General features: G+C 40.1%; 1 protein-coding gene and 1 long non-coding RNA gene across 3 annotated transcripts in view; one reads left to right on the top strand and one right to left on the bottom strand.

Annotated features, from left to right (window-relative positions):
- Positions 1-23,602, bottom strand: part of TXLNB (taxilin beta) — a 53,463-nt gene extending 29,861 nt beyond the window's left edge. Inside the window, exons 1-4 of one of the 2 annotated variants that reach the window (XM_040449026.1) lie at positions 23,446-23,602; positions 20,739-21,179; positions 11,802-11,893; positions 5,681-5,851 (exon numbers count right to left, since the gene is read on the bottom strand). In XM_040449026.1, the coding sequence (XP_040304960.1) occupies positions 5,681-5,851; positions 11,802-11,893; positions 20,739-21,165 (690 nt within the window). In that variant the 5' untranslated portion in view covers positions 21,166-21,179; positions 23,446-23,602. Of the gene's footprint in view, positions 1-5,680; positions 5,852-11,801; positions 11,894-20,738; positions 21,180-21,727; positions 21,840-23,445 lie in introns of those variants that run through there. The other variant, XM_040449027.1, reaches the window with a different exon arrangement.
- Positions 16,261-17,321, top strand: LOC121013385 (uncharacterized). The gene is made up of 2 exons (XR_005782677.1): positions 16,261-17,157; positions 17,262-17,321. It is a non-coding gene; the product is annotated as an uncharacterized LOC121013385 (long non-coding RNA).
- Positions 23,603-25,614: the final 2,012 nt, after the last annotated feature.

Raw genomic sequence — 25,614 nt, 5'->3', positions numbered from 1 at the left:
TGTTAGTGTGGTATTAAACACAGGTCAAACCATCATAGCACCTAATCCTGGCCCAAAAAATAGCATTTTGCATTTTATAGTAGTTTCTTTTGAGAGAAAAATAAGTCTAGCAAAATTTTATAAAATTTGATTCTATGATAAAGAATTTGTAATAATTTGGACGGTGTCAGAGGTAAAATTTTCAAAGTGGAAATTCAAAGTGGAAATTAGTAATGCCAGTAAGATTGAGAGGCAAAGTCTGAAATAACTAAGAAAACAGACTGAGATGCATCACTGTGCATCTCAGAACTGGTGCTATGCTCTGGCACATCCTTCATAAGTATACAGTAAGTGTTTATTCAATGAACCAATAAATTAATAATTTACATACAGACATGAGTAACTTGGACTAGATGAGTCCTATAGTCCTTTCCACTTAAAATTCTGTGATATTCTCATTTACTAAATATTTCATTTACTAAAATTGTGTTTCCTGAAACACTTAGCCATCGCTTAGTGGACAGTTCTTTCTCAGTACAGTTTGAAGCTCACATTTATTGCTTCAAATATATGAATATTTTGTTGAAATAAACCCATGTCTCAGAACTTCACTTGTCTTTTTCTAAATTATTCTAAATTATGAGCTTTTGTGGGGTTTTTTTTTTGACTCACTGAAGAATCAATTTTAATAAAGAACAATAATAGTTAGGGGCACTTGGGTGGCTCAGTTGGTTGAGCGTCTGACTTCAGCTCAGGTCATGATCTCACGGTTCATGAGTTTGAGTCCCACATTGGGTTGGCTGCTTCAGGGCAGAGCCTGCTTCAGATCTTCTGTCCTCCCCGCCCCCTCCCGCCCCTCCCCTGCTCACCTTCTCTCTCTCAAAAATAAGCATAAAAAAATAGTAATAGTTTTTTTGGTGGGAAGAGCCTGGCATGCATTCTTTTTCTAGATCTTCCCAAGCTCTCAGCATATGGATTTTAGATGTAGATATACTTAGGTTGTTTCACTAGTATGGCTAAGGAAGCTCATACCACTTTGACCCTTCTACAGATAATAACTATAAGGTCTGGACAAGATGCAAGAAACAACTACTTAGAAACACTGGAGAACTGAAGATAGAATCAGGCAGATGCTAGAAGGAAGCTGACCCCTCTAAAAAAGAAATAGTATACTGTAAGTTTCTCAATTTTTTAAAACAGCTTTTAGCTTGAATGAAGACTGAAATTGGCAGTTGCATAGGATGGGTAAAATTCTCATCGAAAACCTACCTACCATGTTTCTGGTCCGAGGAATGAAGAGTTACGGGCAACTACAGCCACTGAAAGATGATAGGAGGAACACTTGGGTGGCTCAGCCGGTTAAGCGTCTGACTTTGGCTCAGGTCATGATCTCACAGTTTGTGGGTTTGAGCCCCACATCGGGCTCTGTTCTGACAGCTCAGAGCCTGGAGCCTGTTTCAGATTCTGTGTCTCCCTCTCTCTCTCTGCCCCTCCCCCACTCGCACTCTGTCTCCCTCTGTCTCAAAAATAAACAAACATTAAAAAAGACTAAAAAAAAAAAAAAAAAAAAAGAAAGAAAGATGAGAGGAGATTCCCAAAAAAGAGAGAGTCAGAGAGAGAGCCTTAAATTCTGTGAATAAATTCTGCCCAAATCTTTGGGTGACCCTGAAACACACATGTGCAGGGCAGACTCAAAGCAGCCTAATTAAGAAAAAAAGAAATGAACTGAGTTTGAGCTGCTGCCCAAGAGAGAGAATTTGCAATTTGACTCTAATCAAGTTAATTGCCTGCTTAAAAAGAACAACAGCAACAACAATAACGTTCTTCAAAGGGTATAGTAGAATCTATATGCTACACAACACAACAGCTGCAACATCCAGAGTATAGTCTACAGTGACTAGATATATGAAGAACTAAGAAAATGTGACCCATTCTCGTAAGAAAAGATAATCAGAGGAGGCCTATTCCATAATGACCCAGATGTGGAATTAGCAAGGGAGAATATGAAAATAGGTGTTATAAGTATGCTTAATGATTATAAAGGAAAGTATTATCTTAATGAATGAAAAGATAGGAAATCTAAGACAGAAAAAAATCTATAAGAAAGAACCAAGTGGAAAGTCTGCAGTTAAAAGTTACAAAATATGAAATTCACAAATCACTGGGCAGACTTAGAGCAGAGTGGAGATGGCAGAGGAAAGAATCAGTGAATGGGAGCTAGACCAATATAAACGATCTAATCTGAAGCTAGAAGAAAAAGGATTGGTGAAGAACATGAAGAGAGACCAAGGAACGTGTGTGGGACAATAGCAAAAGGTTGAACACACATGAGGTTAGAATCTTAGGAGGAAAGGAGAGAGAATGAAACATAAAAAATACTTGAAGAAAAATGGTTGAAACTTTACCAAAATTGGTGAAGGACATAAATTACAGATGCAGAGAAGCTTGGCAAATCCCAAATAGGATAAATATGAAGAAAACTGCAGCTCAGCATATAAAGTGGTCAAAACTCTAAAAACCGATGATCAGTAGAAAAACCTTGAGAGTAGCCAGAGATAAATGACATTATTGCATACTGGGGGACAGCACTTCAAATTATTGTTGATTTTCATCAGAAACTATGGGAGGTTAGATTACAGAATATAGAACCTATAAAAGGCTGAGAGAAAGAAAGAAAAGAAAAACAGGGAAATCTTGCCAATCCAGAATTTTATATCCAATAACCATAACCTTCAAAAATGAAAACAAAATAAAGACATTTTTAAAGATTAAAGATAAATACATAAGAGAATTAATTGCCAGCACACTTCTATGGCAAGAAATAGTAAAGGAAGGTTTTCAAGCTGAAGGGAATGACAGCAGACAGAAAGTTGAAGCTGCAGAAAGAATAAAAAATGTCCAAAATTTAAATATACGAGTAAGTAAAAAACAATTTTTAGCTTTAATTTTTATGTTATTTTATTTATGATTATTATTTTTAATGTTTCTTTCTTTTGAGAGAGAGCAGGGGCAGGGAAGGGGCAGAGAGAGAGAGAGGGAGAGAGAAGATCCCAAGCAGCCACCATGCTCAGCACTGAGCCCAATGTGGAGCTTGATCTCACAACCATGAGATCATGACCAGAGCCGAAATCAAGAGTTGGACATTGAATGGGCTGAGCCACCCGGGGCGCCCCTTTGCCTTTAATTTTTTAAAAAATGCATATGATCATTTAAAATAAAAATGATAATAGTACCTTATGGGCTTTTTCAATGTATGTGAATGTAATACACATAACAATTATAGTTTGAAGGTGGGAGGCAGTAAATGGACCAATTTAGGTTGCAGTGTTTCCACACCTTATGTGAAATGATAACAGTGTTGACTCCAGGTAGGCTGTGGAAAGTTAAGAATGTATAAGTAATCATGGAGCAAACACTGAATATACAAAGAAGTATAACTGAAAATCCAAGAAGTAAATTAGAACGGGATTTTATTAAAAATATTCAAATAATCCAAAGGAAAGCAGGAAAAGAACAGAGGACCCTAAAGCAGAGATGACAAATAGTAAATAAATAATAAAATAGTAAAAGTATACCCAACCACATGACCAATTACATTGTATGTTAATGGACTAGTACTCTAAAAGTGAGGTATTGTAAGAATGAAAATAAGTAAGGTCCAGCTATATACTGTCTACAAGAGGCTCACTTTAAATACAAAGGTACAGGCTTAGAAATAATCATGGAAAGAGATATACCATGCAAACAATAAGAGAAAACTGGAGGAGCTATGTCAACATCAGATAATATAGACATCAAGATAACAATTATTACCAAAGGACATCTCATAATGATAAAACAGTCAATTTATCAAGGAGACATAACAATCATAAATGTGAGGGGCACCTGAATGGCTCAGTCGGTTAAGCGCTCTACTTTGGCTCAGGTCATGATCTCACAGTTTGCGAGTTTGAGCCCAGCATCAGGCTCTGTGCTGACAGCTCAGAGCCCGGAGCCTGCTTTGGATTCTGTGTCTCCCTCTCTCTCTGCCTTCCCCCACTCATGCTTTGTCTTTCTCTCTCCAAGATAAATAAACATAAAAAATTTTTTAAATAAAAAACAATCATAAATGTGCATACACACCATATTAATACTTCAAAAACATGAAGCAAACATTTACATAATTAAAAAGATAAGTAGACAATTCCACAATTATACTAGGAGATTTTCTCAGCAGTTGATAGAACAACTAAACAAAAATTCAGTAAAGACAAATGCTCCAGAGCTAATTGTTGCTTGTGCAACATTACACCGTGGGCAACTGATTAGGATTGCCAAGTCTCAGTTTATTCACCAATAAAATGGAGGTGTTAACCCTTGTTAAGGTTATTCTGAAAATTAGATAAAATGACCTATGTAAGGCACTTAGCACAAGTCCTGGCATAATAATGATATTTCATTGTCCGCAACTGGAAGCTGTTAGTGAGGGCGTGGACCCTGTAGGTACAGGGTCTTTGCCACTTCCATCATTCTGTCTTTGAATGCTACCCAAAGAGCCCAAGCCACCCCATTTCATTCTTTAAATATCTTTGTTGATATATCTTTCTTTCCACTGTATCTGATTTAATTTTTATCTCCTTACAATGCAACACTACTGAAAGCCAGACTTAGGTAAACACAGGGTGCTATTGACTTGAATATGTGTCTGAATTGAGAATGATGCTCCCATCCCCAGGCTGCCATTTACCCCGCGTTTCCGATTGTCCCTAGTGCAATGATTGAAGAGATGCCAGGAGTCCTTCTCCTACACCTTGTGATTTGAGAGTTATAGTTCATCACACTGGCCTTCCATTTCCCAGATATCAAAAAACCATCTGGAATGTGCAGAGCCATATTCCTTCCCAACTCTGTTGTGCAAACGCGGCAGTGATCTTAATCTCTCTGCTTCTTAAAGTATCTCCTTTTAAACACATGTGACAATAACTATCTCACAGGAATACTGATGTCTAATTAATTACTGTTTGTCAAAAGCTTTAAGATCTTCAGCTGGAAAGGGGACTGTGGACGCATGTGGTATTATCTTGGAGAGTGCTGCATCTTGCTTTGTTGAATGAAACTAGTGTCTGTGTGTAATCAAATTAGGCACACTGCTAGAGGCTTGCGCTGTAATTAACGAAACCCATGCAGCCCGAATGAAGTGATCAGTCTATTATTTTTAGATTGAATCATTAAGTCTGAAGAGTGTCAGTGTTTTTTCAAGTAGCTTCTGTTTTCAGCGGACTATTGACATTCTGGCTCTCAATCTTGCTTTATGGGGTCAGTTAGTTTTTGCCCATTTTTCTCATGTCATGCAGATTTCATTACAACACAAAACTCTGATTTTTGAAAATTTGTATTTTCAAGTGTAGAACTAAGGTCTGCCTTGAAAAAAATAAAATAATACAGACTCAAGGTAAGAAAAAGGTAAGCGGGGATGCCACACGTTTTACTGAGAGCCTGTTCTGTGTCAGGGCCTGTGTAGCACTCTCAGTATATGACCTCTTAATTTCCCCCCCGCCACCCAGTGACGTTGGTAGGATCCCCATTTTAGGGCTGAGGAAACAGGCTTGGGGAGGTAAAATGATTTATTGAAAGTCAGAAACTTGCACTCTTGCCATGAGTAGCAGAAGGCTGTGTCTGTGCAGCATGCAAGCGTGTTATTCAGACAGGTGGTAGTACACACCTTCAGCGTCTTGTTGTGTCTCTGCAACTCCCGGCATAGACTCTCCAGTTTGCTTCGAGCGAGGATGGCTCTGCTGTGTTCCCCTTGCAACTGGTCCTTTTCTTTTTGCATTTGTACCTGTTTCTTTTGTAGGAGCTTTAACTTCTTTTGCTCAGTGCGATGTTCATCCAGCTAGACGTGAGGGGTACAGACATGAAAAACAAAATGGCGGGGATCACTTTTGAGTGGATCGAAAAGACGCAGAAGAGGAAGTACCTAAAGACCCCTCTGTGGTTGTTGGGAACGTTTTTTGCTGTCATCACTGCCCCCCTGTAGTCAAATAAACTTCACAAATGGGACTTTGCAATACTTGTAGATACGGGTTTTAGACCATGCCAGTGATAGGTTTTTCCTTATCATTATGGTTATAATGATCTCTTTTTGCTCTGATCTTCTTTTTGGTGGTCTAGAAATAGTTTTCTTTCTCTTGATTCTATCCAGTGATTTGAGTCTATATAGAAAGGCATATCTTGGAATCTGTAAGCTGCCAGAATCCATGATAATGCCTTGTGTTGGGGCAATGGTCAACAGTGTGTCTGCTCAGCTTACATTTTGTTCTCAGAATTCTTTCTCAAAACAAGCTTATAGCAACTATCTTTTTAAAAAATAAAAAAGGATAAACCAGCCCCCTGGTAAATGGAAGGTGAAGTCTGGGGGTCGTGAAAAAGGGTGAGAAGAGAAAGTACCTATCGACTATCTACGATTGGCGATTTTCCACCAGTTTCAGAAGTAGCCACTGCACAGCGTGAAGGGCAAGTATCTGTAACATGCCCTGCCCTCCAACCACCCCCCACCCTCCATGCTTATGGCTAGTAAATCAGGACACTGGCTTTTGCCAACCACAGCTGGGGTCTCTTCTCACCCTCCTCCAACAGCTACCACGAAGTATTAGGGATGGCATGGAGAATGATACCCATGTTCCACTGGACTTTCCATCTTGGGATGCTAAAGTTCTGGGATAGGGTTGCAAGATAAAATGTAGGACACCCAGTTAAATTTGAATTTCAAACAAATAAATTAAATTAAATAAACTTAACTGGGTGTTCTGTATTCTTTTTTTTGCCAAATTTGGCAACATTTTAATGGAATTCTAGTTCTGGTGGGAGGAGTTTGGGGATCTACCAACGGAGCCACCAGAGCCTAGCATGTTCCAGGCATTTCGATCTCAGACTGACAATCAGTGAGACTGTATGCAAAGGGCAGCCCTTTGTCCAGAGCCCTTCCTTTGCTGGGCTCTGTTCCCTGCCTGTCTGAATGGTGCTTAATCCAAGTAGGTGCTTGTCCTGGTTAGGACCTTGTGGGCTCAAGAGGAGGAAAAGCCCCGGGGAGTGACCCCAGGTGTTCCTAGAGCCTTGAAGAGCCTGATGCAAGTGATTACATACATGACATGAGCCCTCATTTGTACCTCAGTTTCCCTGTCTTGAAAAAGCATTTGTTCTTTCTGAACTAGCTGAACAGGACTGTTGCACTTTTTCCAGTTCACATCTTAGTTTACTCCCTTCCTCCCTCCCTCCTGCCACGCTAAAATGACCATTGCCAGATCAAGCTGGGGATATCCACACAAGATATTCTGTCTTCACATTTATGGGCAATCTTTATTTATTAGTGAGAATTAGCATCGGGAAAAACTAGACCTGTATTACTGTAAACATCGATTGAAATTGATATTTTTCTTGAGGTTCAATTGGAAAATCATTGATATTTTATTAGATGTTTCTCATGCAAGCCTCCTGTTAGGAGGATAGATGAGGTCTTTTCATTTTGCACCACTGTTATATTTGTGCTTATATTTGCCTTTTCAATGACCTATTATCTCTTGCTGAAATTTATATTGTTATTATTGTTATTGCCATTATGATTTAGTCTTTATCTTTTGAAGATTAAATCATATGTCAGGGTTTCTCAACCTTAGCACTTAGACATACTGGGCAGCATAATTTTTTTGTGGTGGGGGGGCTTCTTGGACATTGTAGGCTGTTTATCAGTATCCTTGTCCCCAACCTATTGGAAGCAAGTAGCACCCCCCAATTGTGTCACCCAGAATATCTCCAGAAAGATTTACTCTTGGCCCATGGTGAACAAAACTGCCCTCGACTGGGGAACACTGCCCAATATGGATTTATCTGAGCATCAGGAGGAAGATACCCTACCTGTGTTTCATAAGTTGGAAGAGAGGACTTGCTTGCTTATCAACCATGTCCCAAGGTCATTTGACATTTAGCTGGGTCTATCTTGCTTTGCTCTAAATAAAAACGCTTAACTTTCTGACACTTTTTAAAAGAGTGTGGGTAATTTTGTTCAAGTACTTCAGACTTGTGAACACATATATGGTTTCTTAATGAACAGAACCAAACGTATTGCAACTGAGTCAACTTCAGTCAAATACTTGCTGGCTTAGTGTTTTAATAATGCACTTAGACACAGCTGTTCTGTACAATTGTAACAGGCCGAATGGATTTTCATCTGCTATTTTTCTTTTCTTCTTGTTTATTACTAAGTTAAAAAATAAAATTAATGTCAATTACCAAATCACGATAGTGTTAGTGATTTGTTGTAACTACATTAAAACTGAGGAAACTTAGAAAAAATACTTCTCCTAGGTCACTTCCTCATTTAGTCATGAGGTATCTTTATTTATTAATGAAAAGAGTAGTAGATTATATTGTAGGATTCAGAATCTGTAAGGGTGAGTTAGCTAGAGAGGCTGTTTGATTCACAGCTTTGAATTTGATGATTTATTCTATGTTAACACCTACACATCAGACATCTCCTATATATATATATATATATATATATATATATATATATATATTTAATATATGAAATTTATTGTCAAATTGGTTTCCATACAACACCCAGTGCTCATCCCAAAAGATGCCCTCTTCAATACCCATCACCTTCCCTCCCCTCCCTACCACCCCCCATCAACCCTCAGTTTGTTCTCAAAACATCTTCTATATCAAATCAGTGAGCAATGAAATAGGTTTTAGTCTCCAGGTAAAAGATTGAAATTATTCAAAATTTTTCCTTTCTGAAAAGGAAATGTAATGGGTTTGGGGCCAATTTTCTCCTATTCATTTTTTCTACAATGATCTTCTGGGTTTTAAAGTTTATATCGTGTCCTATTACAGGACAGGACATAAATGCCAAGGTAGAGTAAGTAAGGCTTGAATTGAGTAGGCTGTCTGGAAAGAGAACCTCGTGAGGTGACTCTTGACTAGGAGAGCGAGTAGGTGGAGGGAGATCCCATGGTGAACAGCCCTGGCTCCAGAAGAAAAAATCTTGGACTGACGGGCAAAGTGATTTGCTGCTGTGGGCTGCGGCACTGAACATGGCTTCCTGTGCGAGGCTAGAATGCCGCTCAATCCAGCCAAGTATGGAGCATCGCACTAGAAACTAAACATGAACAGCCTTGGTAGGAGGAGGTAAATTGAAGGGGCAAAGGGAGAAAAACGATGTGGAAAATACTGAAACGAGCAAGGATGGACAGGTCAGAACGGGGGCCTTACTTTTGGGAAAAGTATCTTTGAAACCTAACTTACTTTATGGCATCGAAATTGTTCATAGAAGGTTAATAGCTAATGTGAAATAAGTTGCAATAAAAACAAGTTGATGCACTGATGCCTGCTTCATAAATTTCTACCATTCTTTTGGAAAGTAATACGACCGTTACAAAAGCCCAACAACAAACAAAAGGCATTCATGCTATTTGATGCAATAATCCCAATTCTGGAACTTTTCCCAAAGATCATAAAATGAAGAAGGAACAGATGTAAAGCATGACGGTGTTCACTGCCGTGATATTTGGTAAAGCAAACAGTGGAAGGAATCTAATGTCCCCAAATTAGGGAACCGGTAGATAATGGCTACTTAATGGAAAATAACATAGCTTGTTACAAAATATAATTATAAAGACTCTAAACGACATGGGAAAATGTCCTATGAGACAAAAAACCAAAAACCAAAAAACAACAACAACAACAAAAAACAAACCCAAAAAGCTCACGAAAAAAACCCAGCCAGATTCCAAAGTATAAGTACCTTATAGTAATTATTATAAAAAGTATCTCTGCCTGTGTAGCAAAACTGGGAAGGAAGAGGGATAAATCCAAGTTTGTGTTTAAGGGTTATGGGATTAGAGATATTTCTGCGTGTATTCAGTATTTCTTATATCATCATGATGTGGGGTTTATGTGATTATAAGCCAGTTAAAAAGTATTGGCAGAGATAAACAACCAGGCAGTCCCTCAGGGCCTCAGATTTCCTCTGGGTCTACTGCAGGATAGTTCAGCACAGAGAACGCGTCAAGGTGAAAGGAAGAAAAGGAAGGACGGGAATCACAGGACGAAAGTCCAAGTGAAAAAGAAAGACAAGTCACTTGTTAAACTCCACTCCATCAATAGGGATAAGACAAGGAGTTTGGAGGCCCCTTTTTTAATTTTTTTTTATTTTATTTATTTATTTTTTTTTCCAACGTTTATTTATTTTTGCGACAGAGAGAAACAGAGCATGAACGGGGGAGGGGCAGAGAGAGAGGGTGACACAGAATCGGAAACAGGCTCCAGGCTTTGAGCCATCAGCCCAGAGCCTGACGTGGGGCTCGAACTCACGGACCACGAGATCGTGACCTGGCTGAAGTCGGACGCTTAACCGACTGCGCCACCCAGGCGCCCGAGGCCCCTTTTTTTAAAACAAAACACACATGCAAAAACAAACAAAAAAAACCACACACCAACACCAACAAAATCATGAAAACAACACAGACACATAAAAACCCAAAATCAAGAAAAGAGAATTGCGTCCAGGGTCTCAGAAGGGCCCATACCAGGGAGAGGCTCTGAATCCAGCTGCTTTAGTGGTAAAGGTCCATCTGCCTTCAACCTGCCGCCTGGAGGAACTGTTTTGCTGTGTGTGGACTTAGTTTCATTCTCCTGTGACAGCTTGTCCAACAGGAATAAATGAAACTTTTTTTTTCTTTTAAGGAAAGCAAGCAGGAATGAAGGAGAAGCACGTTGGCTAGCCCCACTTGAGAGGATGTCACATCCCAGCCGCGGGTTCCATAAGGGAGTCCCCATGTGGGAGTGGTGTTTCCCTGAACCCGCCTCTTTTTCCCAAGTGGCCCCATTGTAGGAGTACTGGCTGGGGGACCAGGCACTTCACGGATTCTCTGATGTCTGTGGGTGGCTTCCCTGCCTTCCAATGGCCCTCTCTTATCCAGAGGGAGCCTGCACGAGGAGGTCTTAGAACTGGGCACTAAGTAATCCACATCAGACACTTTGCCACAGTGGGGGCCGGGAGAAGAATGTAGATCAAAGAGAATGAATGAATGGTTGAATGAATGAATGAATGAATGGTTGATTGAATGAATGAATGAGTGAGTGCACAAATAAATTTTTCAAGACCAAATGAGAATGTGTCACAAATTGAGAGTAACTCATCCCTCTGCCTTCCTGAGGGGGCCCCTCAAAACACCTAGGAACAAGAACTGAACAAAAGTTTGCCCTTATGTAGAGTATATTTCTGTTATATTACAAAGCCAAAAGAACTTCAAAATATCCACAGCTTTCAATTATCTATAATTCTTTCTTCCACCCCCCAAGTTATACATATAATTGAAGGCAGAGTAGACTCCAACTCTATCCTCTTTGTTTCTTTCTTTTTTAATGTTTATTTATTTTTGAGACACAGAGATAGAGCATGGGGGGGTGGGGAGGGGGGAGAGAGAGGGAGACACAGAATCCGAAGCAGGCTCCAGGCTCTGAGCTGTCAGCACAGAGCCCAACATGAGGCTTGAACCCCCGGACTGTGAGATCATGACCTGAGCCAAAGTCAGCCGCTTAACTGACTGAGCCACCCAGGCGTCCCTGTCCTCTTTATTTTGCTGTTTGCCCTCAGTTTTTGTTTCTTTTTCCTTTAAAAAAAAAAAAAAACAACTCTGCTTTTCCAGATCCCCGCTCTGGTGTATGTGAGATAGCCAGCTATGGTCTATAATGAGGTACAGGAAAAGCGAACGGCCTCCTTTTCTCAGCTCTAACCAGAGCCTGAATCTTTCTGACAAAAAAGAGCTAATCAGAGATCTTACCAATTCAGCATACTTCTTGAATAAAAAGTCAAATTTTTCTTCAGGTGTTTGCAGCTTGGTCAGCGTTTGCATGAGCAGGTTGCCTTCTTTGCCTTGAAAGAAAACAAAAAGCCATAAAGACATTTAAAAAAATAAGGGCTTTAAATATTTTGAAAATATTCAAAAGAATAAAAAACACTGACTTTATATGTGAATAAATCACCCATTTCCCTGCATTGATTAGTTTAAAAAAAAAAAGAAGCAAAACCACCATCGAAATTTCTGACTACCACCAAACTGCCGGCCTGGAGATGTGCAGTTCTAGAATTCCAGCCCAAAGCACGGAAATTTGACAGTTCAGTAGGCCGCTTCTTTCTTTGTTTTGTTTTTGTTCCTTCAGTCCCTCTCTTCTCTCTTTTTTGGGGGAACCAATTCTCTTGCTTTTGTGCAGGAATGCTTTCCGCGAGGTTTGGGTGGGAGTGTTCTGATCATGCTTCCTACGAAGCAGAGAATGAGTTAAGATCAACCTAGAAGGAAAAGCGAGCCAAGACACGGCAGAGGACCTTCTCCACAGGCCTCTATGTGTCGCTGTGACAACGGGATCCGCCTTCCTGGGCCTTCCTTTCCGCCACCCAGGAAAGGGTGTTGGTGGTCTCCTTTTCTGGTCCCCGTGGAAGTTCATGCTACATTTGAAGACTCATCTCTTCACGATTATCCGCCTGTGAACCTCAGCTTCTCCTCTTTCCTCGTTGTTCTTCCTTTTGTCTTCTTCAGCCCAACCTCCCACTTGCCTTTCTGTGGGCCTGGAAATCTGGTTTTCAAGTCACCATTGGGCTGAGTGTTGGTGGGGAGGAGTGGGACCCTGAGCTCTGCAGGTACCACTGATTATATCTTTTCAAACAGTCTGGTCAAGGTGGAACAGAGTGACAAGTCGGTCTAGTTACGATAGGAAGGTCAAGGCACACAGTAGAGGTCATGGTTCCTGATGTAAATCTATGTAAGAATGTTAACAGCTTTGACAACCTTTCCCCAAGAACGGGCATTTCCCTTTTGCTGGAATATCTGCTTTTATCCCGGAGAGGCATATGAATCATGGAATTAGGCTTGCCAGATGAAATACAGGACGTGGGACGTGATTGTACTAAAGAATTTTGCATTGTTTACCGAAATTCAAATTTCCCTTGGCCTCCTGTATTTTTATCTGCTAAATCTGGTAACTCTAATGGCATCAAAGAATTTTAGATCTAGAAGGACTTTAAAGAGCATCCAGCCAACTGGTTCAATTTTATAGATTAAAAATCGAAGCCCCAGAGAAGCCCAAAGTTACATAATTAGTACTGGCAGAGCCAAAGCTTGAGTCCAAGGTTTGTCTGCTTGCTCTAAATCACTCCCTTCCCATGTGGAATTTTGATGCCAGGAAACCCAGAGAAATAATAAGAAACTTCTTCTTAAAAAACATGACCTCATTCCTAACAGCTGGTTTTGTCCATCTTTGCCCAGTGAGTCAGTTCAGATTAGAGATGTGGCTTAAGACAGGGGAGAGGGTGGGTGTGAGAGGGGCCCCGCCAGCTCTCCGATTATGGGCTGCGGCCTAGCGTGCTGCGTTTACCCTGGTCATCACTGCCGCCCTTCCCCCACTGCGCCTGTGCCTTGAGTTATTTCTCTAGCCGCAGGGACGGACGTGCCTTGGTCAGGACATCCCTTCACCCTTGCCTTCAGTCTGTGGAAGGGGCCCCCGTGAAGCCTTTGTCATCTGTTAGAGGAAAGAGATTGCTGAAGATCACATTTGGCCCAGGACGCTGCACGGGTCTGTTCTGTGGCCAGTGCTCAGGAAGGGTTGGTAACAACGGAACAAAGCCAAGCCAAGGCGTGCACACTAGTGCCATGTAAATTAAACGATCAGTGTCCTAAAGACAACTTCATGATGGACCCGAGGACAGATGGGTCTTACTCTCCCCTGGGACATTTACTGTATGCCTAGGATCACCCCCCAGTAAGGGTACAGACGTGTAAAACCATCTCATCTGGGGGAGATGGGAACATTTTTGTCTTCACATGAAGTATCTTCTTTCCTTCTTATTTTCTTTAACTGCGAGAAGAGGGTTTTTGTCTTGTTTTGTTTTGGTCCCGTTGAGGTTTCTAATATTCGGTTCTAATATTCTGTTATTTTGCGTAGAAGGTTAACATTCGTGGGGCGCCTGGGTGGCTCAGTGGGTTAAGCGCCTGACTTTGGCTCAGGTCATGATCTCACCGCTCATGAGTTCGAGCCCGGCATTGGGCACTCTGCTGTCTCAGCGCAGAGCCTGCTTCAGAGCCTCTCATTCTCTCTCTCTCTCTCTGTCTGTCTCTCTCCTGTGTGTGCTCTCTCTCAAAAATAAACATTTAGAAAGTTAACATTCGCAAGCAACAGTCTATCCTTCCCAAATGATTTCTCCCTTTAACGACAACAACCAAATCCAGGAAATTGGAGACAAGCATGTGCAGAATTAATAAACTCGTGACACCAGAGAGCTTAGTTTGTAAACTTGCATCGGTTTTGCTGGACTAGAATGCTGTGGGGGATTACCGTGGCGGGGAGGAATAGACGAAAAGATTGCTCCGCTTCTCATAAAGGCTGTAATTACAGTTCCACAGAAATGGGGTCATTTGGTGATAGCGTCAGACCCAAGAGACAAACTGACTTTTTCCAGGGACAGTTTACTGGGAGGGAATGACTGCCTTTCCCCCCAGTGTGTCATTCCAAAGCACTGTGATTGTGAGATTCGTCATAAAGAAAGCAAGGGACAGACCTGAGTCCCCATTCGAGCTGGGGGAGGCATGTGAAGGGCATTCGGTCACCCCTCCACAAAGTATGCATTTAGTAGTCGGTCCCCAGGAAGGTAGGACCACCTCAGCAACAAGAACGGGTGTGTTGCACCTGTGGCACGGTTGTAGACCGAGGGAGTATTGTAATATGAAGACGTGATTCTTACATCAAAGATATTAAAACACTTAAGATAATGAAGTCAGCTATATAAATATGACCTGGGATTTTTCTTAAACTTTCAGCATAGCGATAACCATTTAAACTAAATTTACACAGATTTTTTTAAGTTTATTTATATTCAGAGAGACAGAGACAGTGTGAGTAGGGAGGGGTGGAGAGGGAGAGAGAGAGAGAGAGAGAGAGAGAGAGAGAGAGAGAATCCCAAGCAGGCTCTGTGCTGCCAGCACAGGGCTCAATGTGGAGCCTGAACTCATGAACCATGAGATGGTGACGTGAGTCGAAACTAAGAATCAGATGCTTAACCGACTGAGCCGCCCAGGAGCCCTCTAAATTCATGCAGATTTGATGAGTGTCTAAAACCTTGTTCTTTCTCTTCCAAAATTATCTTTTAGAAATTGGGGGCTAAAATTTCATCTTGGTTACACACATGTGCCTTTCTCCCCCCTCCCTAATTTCCATGTGTTGTGGCAGAAGCTTAAAGCTGGAAAAAGATCATGAATATTCTGTTTCAGTGTTAGACCCAGATTCGTATTTTTTTTTAATGTTTATTTATTTTTGAGAGAGAGAGACAGACAGACACACTGGACTAAGGATAAGGTCTAGAACCTGAGTTCTAGAACTCACCCTGCCATTGAGAAGCTGAGTAACCATTTTTACAGAGTCTTAACCTCTCTGGGCCTAAATTTCCCTGTCTATAAAATTAGTAAGTTGACTAAATGGGTTCTGAGTTTAGCATTTAGGATTTGTTGATTCCATGACTAGAGTAGTTTTAACCATTTTTAGCTTAATTTAGATAACAACAAAAACAGCAATGTTTGGATGGTATATTTGTCTTTCCAAAATATTTTTGTCCACTTTAAAAATTTATCAAGATTCTCTTATCCTTCATTATTTCCTCTCATAGTCTGGTTTTGTTTGTGCTGATTGGTTTTAATGACCTACCAGTTTTGAAAATACTACCTGCCCTGTATTTTCTTGTTACATTGTTTTTATTTGGCCAACATTTCATATCTCTTGTGTTTTTAGTCACCTTGTTGTATGCGTTTGGAACTTCGACCTCTTATTCAGTTGGGGAGTGGAACTGGACTTCTTTCTTTCTTTCTTTTTAAGTTTATTTATTTTAAGAGAGAGAGACAGAGTGAGCAAGCATGAGTGGGGGAGAGGCAGAGAGAGCGGGAGAGAGAGAATCTCAAGCTGACAGCGCAGAGCCCAACACAGGGCTGGATCCCACTAACCATGAGATCATGACTTGAACTGAAATCAAGAGTCAGAAGCTTAAATGACTGAGCCACCCAGGGGCCCCTGGACCTGGACCTCTTATTAGATCAGGCGGTGATATGTTTAAACTGTTAGCGATTTCTTGGCTGTAACTATAAAGAAAACTTTCTTAAAAGGAAAAACCTTTAAGAGTCTAATAATGAGGAGGTTACTCCAGGGAAAACAAAACAAAACCTTATAATGAAAGAAAAATACCAGAAAGAGCAGGAAAAAATGAAAACATCTATTCCTAATTCTGATCAAAAGAGAATACTAACCATTTTGCTCAAATTGTATTTTTCTATCCTATTCTACCCACTTCTCTAAACCCCTCTCTCCTTTTAGGACCTGGCCCGAGATCTAGTGTTCCTGTGAATCTACTCATGAACCTTTCACTCTTTGCTGATTCCTCTTTCCCCTGAATTCCTCTGGTCTCCTACCATTTCTTCCAAAATAAATAAATAAATAAATAAATAAATAAAATAAAATAAAATAAAATAAATAAATTACCATTTGTATCAAGGCAAAAGTTTATTCCTCTTTCACAGTGAAACTAGAAATCAAGCTAAAATGGATGAAACACATCTTCTGGGAAAGTGCTCATTCTAAGGAAGAGTAAGTAAATGACTTTCTAAAGACATTTCAGAATCCATTGTCCTAGTCAAGGTCCTTAGATGATAGAACTGAAAGTCTACCTGTAACTAAAGATGAAACCCATTCACTGAGCTCTAATAAATGCTCCTCAACCAGTACCCCATTTAGTTTTTATGTATCTTCGGTCCTGCAATATTAGTGACTTCAGTTCTGCTCCCTTGCTTTCTTTGTGACTAATCTCACAGTCGCATCAACTAGTTGAGTAACCTCTTTTGCAGACTCTTAAACTCTCTAGGCTTCAATTTCCCTGTCTATAAAATTAGTGGGTTGACCAGATGTATTCTGAGCTCAGACTGGACCTGTGGATCAGCTTTGTTTTCCTCCTAGGCTTACACTTCAAACCTATGCTTTCCTACTCAATCAGTTATCTACCTAAATATCAGAATGGACATTGTATTCTGTCATTGTTTTGTGCTTAATACTATGTGGTGCTTGTGCAACCCACGTCCTGTTGGCAGACAAGTGATTATTAAGACACTTGTGAGTCTGGAGGATGGGGTGGGGGAGGCAAGGGGGAATACTTAGATGCTGACAGGGCGTGCCATGGTGCTGTCTAATGTTTTATATGTTCTTGTTTCTTTCAGTTCAAATGCCAAGGAGAAAGTGACTCTACCAACTAAAGAGATTTAAAAATGTTTCCCCAACTGCTTTGGTGCATAGTGTGTTGCTTGTGAAGGGGTATGCAGTCTCTAAAGGAAAAACAAGTCCTAGATACTTGGGTTGTAGAGACATTTCCCAAATATTCAAAGTGTTTGGGAAAGAAGGGTCTCTTTGGTCCAATAAGTCTAGGAAATGTTGTAAACTATGCCCATCACTATTGGACATTTTCATTGTTGTATACATTAAAGGTCAGAAAATTCTGGCAGTAATGAAACTTTAGCTTTGTTGAAATCTGAAATGTCCCAAAATATATACTATGGGAAAAATTTGGGTTAGAGAGCCAGAACATTTCAGCATCTCAAAATACCAACAAAACAAATATTATCTGAGAAGCATGCAATAATTAAAGAGTCATCTTCGATTAAGCACCTAAGCAAAGTCTAAGGATATCTTTTCAGGTACTGGTCAAATGAGTTACTAAAATTCTATAAAAGTCCAAATAGATTCTAACGAAGACCATAGTCAACACTTCACTTTTTTTTTTTTTTTTTTGGTCCCCAAGAGGGTGGAAGAAGCACTTTCTAAAGCATCAGAATCATTGTTCCACAATCTGTTTGTATCAGAATTACCCAGGGTGCTTTGGTTCCACTCCATTCCTACAAATTCTGAATTTCTGTGCTCAGGAATAGCATTTTTTATAAATTCAGTATTCAATTCTAATGCACAATGAAGTTTAAGAACCACTGGTGTAGATGATAGTACAGAGCCATTTAATTGATAAACAGCTAATAAGCCTGCTAACGCTACATGCAGATGGCTGAAATAGTGTTTAAAATGGTGGTTACAACGGGCGCTTGGGTGGCTCAGTTGGTTGAGCATCAGACTCTGGATTTGGGCTCAGGGCACGAGCTCACGGTTCATGAAATGGAGCCCCTCAATGGGCTCTGTGCTGACTGTGCTTGGGATCTGTCTCTCTCTCTTTCTCTCTCTCTCTGCCCCTTCCCCACTTTTATTCACTCTCTCAAAATAAACTTAAAAAAAATACATCAGTGGTTACCTATTTCAATTAGACTAAAAAATTGTTTTTAACATCATAACGTAGCTGAAACACTAGTGGTTAGAAGAACGTACTGATGGTGTTCAGGGGAATGGCATGGAAGGGTCAGCGTTTATACACGTGCGGTTAGAGTGGACACGAGTGGGCACCCTGCTTCACAAACATTGGTTCTGACCACAGGCTCAGTTGAAATCTGGGAACTTGTAGATAGTGGGAGGATTAGAATTGTGGAATTTTTTTCTTTAAAATGGTTTTGACTGTTTGGTAATTAAATGGTTAATATGGATTTTGAAATAACTCCTGGAAGACAGAGAAGAAACCACAATTGGTCTTCTTTGACTTTACTCCTATTTTCTTCATATCCTCTCAATACAACACAGACACATTCCTCTATAGAAGTTGTTTTAGAGTGAGAAAGCAAAAGAACTTTCCTGGGTAGGAACGCTTGAAATCATTCACCTCTGAGACGTGACTTTGTGTTGTCTTATGGGAAGTTACACAGGGACTAATCCAAAAGGGACTTTCCTGAGATGGCTTGGATAGATAAGGAAAAGCAGTGTTGGAACGCAGAGCAACTTTATTCTCTTTCCCAAAGATCCAAAAACACTTGAGGGATTCCAATCTTGCACTTTGGAACTGGGCAGATATTTTCAAGGTATTATTTGGGTTATTTTATTCTTTATGCTGGGTGGGCCAAGTGCGCCATTTGAATGTGTCTTTTAGCCCTTCTTGAAATCATTGCCAGCAGTGGGTTTAAAGCACCATAGTCATATCCCACGCATTGGCATATTTGGGGGGTTATAGATATCTCGTTATTGGAGTCCGAACCCCGCACTGACTCCAGCGCCCATGAGTTTTCACTTTGCCACATTATCTTCCAGAAATGAATAAGACATTACAGCTTCTCCTGATAGATTCTCTACCTTCCTTGGGAAGCAGGTATATAAACAAATGATTGCTTCAGAAGATTGAATGGAGGACTAAGAAAGGTGATGCCAACTCTACCTGGGCATGTCAGGGAAGGTACCGTATAAGAGGTGGTATTTGTGGTGTCACAGTGGAATTCACCAAGGAAGACAGGCAGGGGGGCTATCCTGGGTATAGTAACATGCTTCCACCAGTAGCTAAAAGCTTAACCCATTCGCTCTTTTTTCACAGCCATTTCTGGTATAAAATCCCTCCCAACAACTTTCCTGTGCCTGTTCTTAGCACTTCTTCTATATAACAATTAGATTAAATGTCTGTTTTTCTCTCCATACCTACAGCTCCTTAACCAAAGGTCCATAATGACTTATTTATCTTTGTGTACCTAATGCAGTACCTCATAAGGACTAGGCATTCATAAATATTTGCTGAATCAATAAGCGAATGAGAGTAAACATGTTTTCTGCAATGTTTGACATTCTATAATTGATTTCTAAAGAGTTTTGTTAATAAAAAATATTTCATGTAGTAATAAAACGTACTAAGTGATCTAACTGGTGATCATTTCATGTACAAACCATCTCTATATTTATATTTTGTTTAAATCCAGATTCCACTAGCTTTGCTTTAAACAATTTCTCTTTCATTCATTTACTCACTCATTCCTCCTTGTAACAAGTATTTACTGAGTACCTAGCATGTGCCACCCACTATCTTAGATGCTAGGCATCCAATGGCATCTGAATATACACACAATCCCTGTTCTTGATCGAAAAAAGCTAGCCAGGAAGACATGCATTAACCACATAATGGCAAAAAGGAAATGCACACTCTCAAATGCTGCTAAATGCTAGGAAGGAAAGATACATGGTACAATCGAAATAGAAAACAAGAAGACCTTATGTAGGGTTGGGCTAAGAAAATGCCATTTGGATTGTAAGCTAAATACTAAGTTAAGTGCCCAAAGGGCTGAATGGGTAAGGATTTCTAGGTAGAGGAAATAGGATGTATGTGGGCTTTGTGGGGGATGGAACGCATGGTGTGTTCAAACAAAGGAAAGAGAAGATCAGAATGATTGGCAATTAGGCAGTACTCATTGTGGTGCTGATAGGGGCAGAGAGTTCAGAAAAGGGGTGTTGTGGGCAAGAGTGATGGGAGATAAAGCTGGGAAGACTGGTTAGGGTTAGACCATTAGGGCCTGAAAGACCATGTTAAGAATTTTGGTTTTGCCCTAAGAGCAGTGGGAAACCATTGGAGAGAGAGGGTAGGTGAGTAACATGTTGAAAAGTTTGCTTTAGCTCTTTTGCGGGGAAGTGGCTAAACACAATTATAGCAAGGGAAGTTTAAGGAGACCCTGAAGGAAGCTATTACAGTAATAGCCAAAAATGAGATGTGGCTTTTAGTAAAGGTTGGAGAAAGTGTCCCTTTTTAGGAACACCTCAAAGAAAAGTCATGCATGCATTAGAACACAACTACTTGCCTAATCCTTTCAGGATTTTCTTTTCCAATTTTTGCTCTTTATTACTGACAGGCTCTTTGGCTGTGGCTGGCTCTCCAGAAGCTGTGGGTTCTCTCTCGATCTCTTCAGTGGTCTCATCACAGTCCCTGTCCTCATGGTCGGGTGGTTCTGTGTTCTCAGGCTGCTCCTTTGCTTTGGTGGGACCCTCTTTTTCAGTAACAGACCCATATGTATTGATGATGTCTTCTAGTTGTCGGTTCAGCTCCTCAGAGATATCATGAGCTCCCTGTTCAGTCTGCATACCTGCCTTCCCCTCTGGTGCTTGGAGTAGGGTTGAGGAATCCTTCTCATCTTGCTTCTCCAGACCATTTTGAGTGGGTAATGAATTGTCCCCTGGAGGTGTTGATTGGGGTTCCCCCGAGAGCTGTACAGACTGATTCATCTCCATACTGGGAGCAGTATCTGGTGGTAAGCATAGTCAGGTTTTATGTAGTTAATACAGTTACATGTAAAATGTAAGGGTATCCCCACAAGGGCACCTACTGATTACAGTTTCTCACATAGAATGAATGTACTTTGACAAGACATCAATATTGCAGTTAGTTAAGGTAGAAACAGTGGGGAGCCATTTTTCCAAAGTGGGTCATACTACTAGCATATTTTTGGTTTTGGTCTTTAAGTTCCAGAAGAAATTCCTATTATTGACACTAATGGAGTAATTCAAGATATTGTTTTTCAGGTTGTATTTGTCATGTTGCTTAAGCCAATTTGTGCTACCTCTCTCTGACATTATTCTATACAGCCTTACAATCATTGGAAGGACATGAATGTCTACATTAAAAATGTTTAAAGTGGTGTTATTTTTTCAAAGTTAAGACATTTAATACAAGAGCCACTGAACTTACTAAAATCATTCATAACAATTGTAGTCCTAAACTCTGTTTTAACCCATAAGTGAAGAGTTGATAAATATGAGTACATTGATGTAAATGAATTATTATACTGCATACAGGAAATACTTTCTGGCTTTTCTGGTATTTTCCTTTTCCCAGATGAGCAACACGTAATTATCCATCAGGAAGACACTTTTTCTGAGGTTCAAACTAGCTTCATTTCTGGAATAAGATGGAGAATGAAGGAGGGTATAAATTAACCAACAGACTAATATGGGACCATGGTGATGGTCATGATAACAATTTCTTGAATTTCCATAACACTTTTTTGTTCCAATGTAAAAACAGGCTTTCTTTTAGAAAAAAAAAAACAAAAACAAACAGATTGCAAATCTTTTCTCTCAGTCAAGAAGCTCTAGGATAACTTCATAGTTTTTAGGAAATAGCAATGTTCCCAACATTATTGGGAAATAATCGACATATAATAGGGGCTGTTTGGAAATAGGTGCTGAAGTACAAGTTGAGTCAAGATTTCCAGGGTTTCTGGATATCACCGTTTCTAGGTTACAGTGGAATTGACTTAGGCCTTTAAGTTACGGTGCATTTTATTTGTCAATGGTATTTAATGGTGATGCTGCTAATTCTTAGCATAAAAATATGACAGGCTCCTCCTAGGGCACAGGTTCTGCTGTGGTGGGGGGATGAGAGCAAAAACAAAAGCATACTGTTCCATGCCTTGCACAGCTTCCTCCTCTTGTTCTCAGGGAAGGGCAGGTCAAGTGCTTGAGCACCAACAAGCACGAAAAATTCAACCTACAGTCATTGTCACCTACTTATGGCCCTCATCAAGTACTCCTTAATTTCGAAAGAAACACTTGTTTCTTGTATCCACTTTAATTCACCAACTTGATTATCAAATGATACAGTAAACAGCCTTAATGTTTCCATCACCGGCATTTTTTTGTGTCCTGACCCCTACTTGTTGGGCACACTCATCTATATATAACTCCTGCCTCCCCTAAACTCCAAGAAAGACGCACAGCACCCGCTGTCCAGCCAGAAGTTATTTTAAGCTCTTCTAAAAGTAGCCGTGGCATCTGGCACTTCTTTGAAAATCAAGGGAAGCGAATCCTTTTTAAATCAAAACTAAAAGCAGTAAACATTTACTGGCTTAAATACATATGTGAGTTTTAACGTGTTAGGGAGGCTTCTTGGGATGAAATAAAATCTAAAGTAAACCCAACTTCAAAGCAGTGAATTTAAAACTGTTCACAGGAGTTTTAATACGGTTAGTCTAAATGCAAAAGTTTGGTTGTATTTGATTTATTCTTCATTCCTCAGAGGCCACAGTCATTGATGTTTTTAATATTAATTCCATGGATATCCCTTAAACTCATATCCCACATTTACTTTAAAACAGAGTTGACTGAGTCATTGTAAACCACGAGACAACTCAATTCCTAAAAGTAGCCTCAGGATAAATCAACAAGAAGGGGGAAAAAAAAACAAATTCAAGAAACTCTGCTACTTTTAAATTGTCCCTTTCACTATGAATAACTTGACAGCAAGAAATTATTTCTAAATTTTATCTTCTTAATAAACTTAATTGCCTCGTTCTCTTTATTTTTTTCTCCTCTAAGAATTTTTCACTTGTATTGGTAGTCCAGCCAATTATCACACGCATCCCTTTCTGAGCAACACATTTCAATTATAAATAAAACAATGGAAAGTTCTTCCACAGTTCACTGGCAGTCTCAAAGTTGCAAGTTTTGAACACCACAAACCGCACCCTCCAGCTTCTCACAGGGCTTGGGGGGAGCATTTGTCGCACTTACCAGAAGGCAAGGAGCTAAGCAGAAAGAGAAGAGGCAAAAGGCAGCAAAAAGCTAGTGAGAGGAGCCCCGACAGCAGGAGACAGGCAGGCAGGCGGCTGTGTTCTTACAAGGGAGAGAGAAACCACACACACACACACACACACACACACACCACAGGCACAGCAGGAGAGCAGCGAGGGGGTGGGGAGGGAAAGGAACAGCGTGTGACACAGCAAGAGAGAAATACACCCAAGTTTCAGTAGCTGCCTCCTGGGCAAACGTCTTGAGAAAAGAGAAGCAGCTGGTATATCTTATCAAACTCTCTGTGTTTTGTCCTTAAAAAAATTTAACTCTCACTAGATGCCCCTCTGTTAGAGCGATTTTTCACCCGTGTTCTTTCGGGCAGAGATCAGTTTTTCTTATATCTGGGTTTATCTCCAGTGTGGTCTATGAATCATCTTACTTTTTTTTTTCCTTCTTATGCTAGTCTAATTAGTGTCAGATTTCTTATGGGAATCATGGGGGGGGGGGCGGGGGACAATGGCATAACAAAAAGGAGGCGGTAGAACTCCTTAAATCCTGATGTCATTGGTTGGTTTGTAAAATTTGAAATAAAAATCGAAGTGGTGTCCTGGAGCTGGGTTTAGTGGCATCTTCATGTACACAGTAATTGGCGTGGCCTCACATCCCACGTCTTACTGGCGTCACTGCCTTCACATCTATTTTAGATAAGCCCTATGGGGAGGCAGTCACTTTTTCTTTTTGAGTTGGAGACTTTTCCACTGCTGCTTTCCCAAGTTTTTCCACCCTTCTTAGGTCTTCAACTTGCTCCGTAACCCTCCTCAGAGAAAGAACCTTCTGCCTCTTTCTCTTGACTTACAACCATGCCCTTTATTTTCTGTTTCTGGAGAACGTGTTCCTCCATTAGAGTTTCTGTTCTGGGACTGGGTGGGCATAATGACACCTGTCGTGGTATGCAGAATAGTGCCACCAGAAAGATGTCCACATCCTAATCCCAGAAACTCTGTGAATTCGTTACTTTGCAAGGTGAAAGAGACTTTGCAGGTGTGATTAAATTAAGGATCTTGAGATGGGGGAATTATCCAGAATTATCTGGGTGGGCCCAATGTAATCACAAGGGTCCTTATAACAAAAGAAAGAAGCAGGAGGGTCAGTGTCAGAAAAAGACACCAAAAGAGGTCATAGTGCTGTGGGGCCACAAACCAAGGGATTTGAGAAGCTTCTTGAAGCTGGGGAAGGCAAAGAAATGGATTGTTCTCTAGATCCTCCAGAAGGAATGCAATTCTGCAGACACCTGATTTTAGCTTAGTAAAATTCATTGTGGAGTCCTGACCTCCAGAACTATAAAATAATAAATTTGTATTGTTTCAGTGCTATCAGATTCATGGTAAATTGTTACCTTAGTAAAGGAAAACTAAAATATCCTGCCCCCAAACATTTTCTCACCCCCTTCTCTGAGTTCGGGGGGGAGGCATAAGTTATATATCAGATGAGTGTTCCCAACAAATGGGGTCAGGATAAAGAAATTACAATAATGAAGACAATAAGCTGTTTACTGCATCATTTGATGATAAGGTTGGTAAATTAAAATGAGTGGGAGAAAAAAAGTACCTCTTTCTAAATTAATGTGTTCTTGGTGAGGACCTAGAACTGGGCGGCATAAAACTGGATTGCATTAAACTGACCCAGTTAGAATTCTCAGTGAGTATAAACAGTAAGTCAGTGCTTCTCAAATTTAAGTAATGTACATATTTTTTAACAGAATTTTTAATAATGAAATTAATTTAAAGGAAAAAAAAGAACTCACCGTGATTGAACTAAGTTACTGTATTATCATTTGTAGCAGTATGTACTAATATAAAAGTAGATATAAACATCTGCTGCTTATAATTATTATATGGTACCAATTTTAAAAACATCATTTAAAGAACCCTATGAGATGAATGAGTATAATTCAAATGAAAATATTACTTTTATGTGGCAGATGGTATTTTGCTGAACCCAAATTGCCACTTGCAACACAAATATGGTACTGCCTGCTGGTCCTATTGAGTTCATGACACTCTTCTACAATGTGCCTGAGAAATGACTCAATTTCTTCAACACTTGGTCCATTCAAATTATTACATAAGTTTCATTGACCTTAACTGCCATAATTTCAGTTGGACT

Source organism: Herpailurus yagouaroundi, unplaced genomic scaffold (assembly GCF_014898765.1).
Source record: "Herpailurus yagouaroundi ecotype Mexico unplaced genomic scaffold, PumYag 198, whole genome shotgun sequence".
NCBI lineage: Eukaryota > Metazoa > Chordata > Mammalia > Carnivora > Felidae > Herpailurus > Herpailurus yagouaroundi.
The sequence above is the reverse complement of the archived record's forward strand: the minus strand, read 5'-3'. Positions and strand labels throughout refer to the sequence as shown.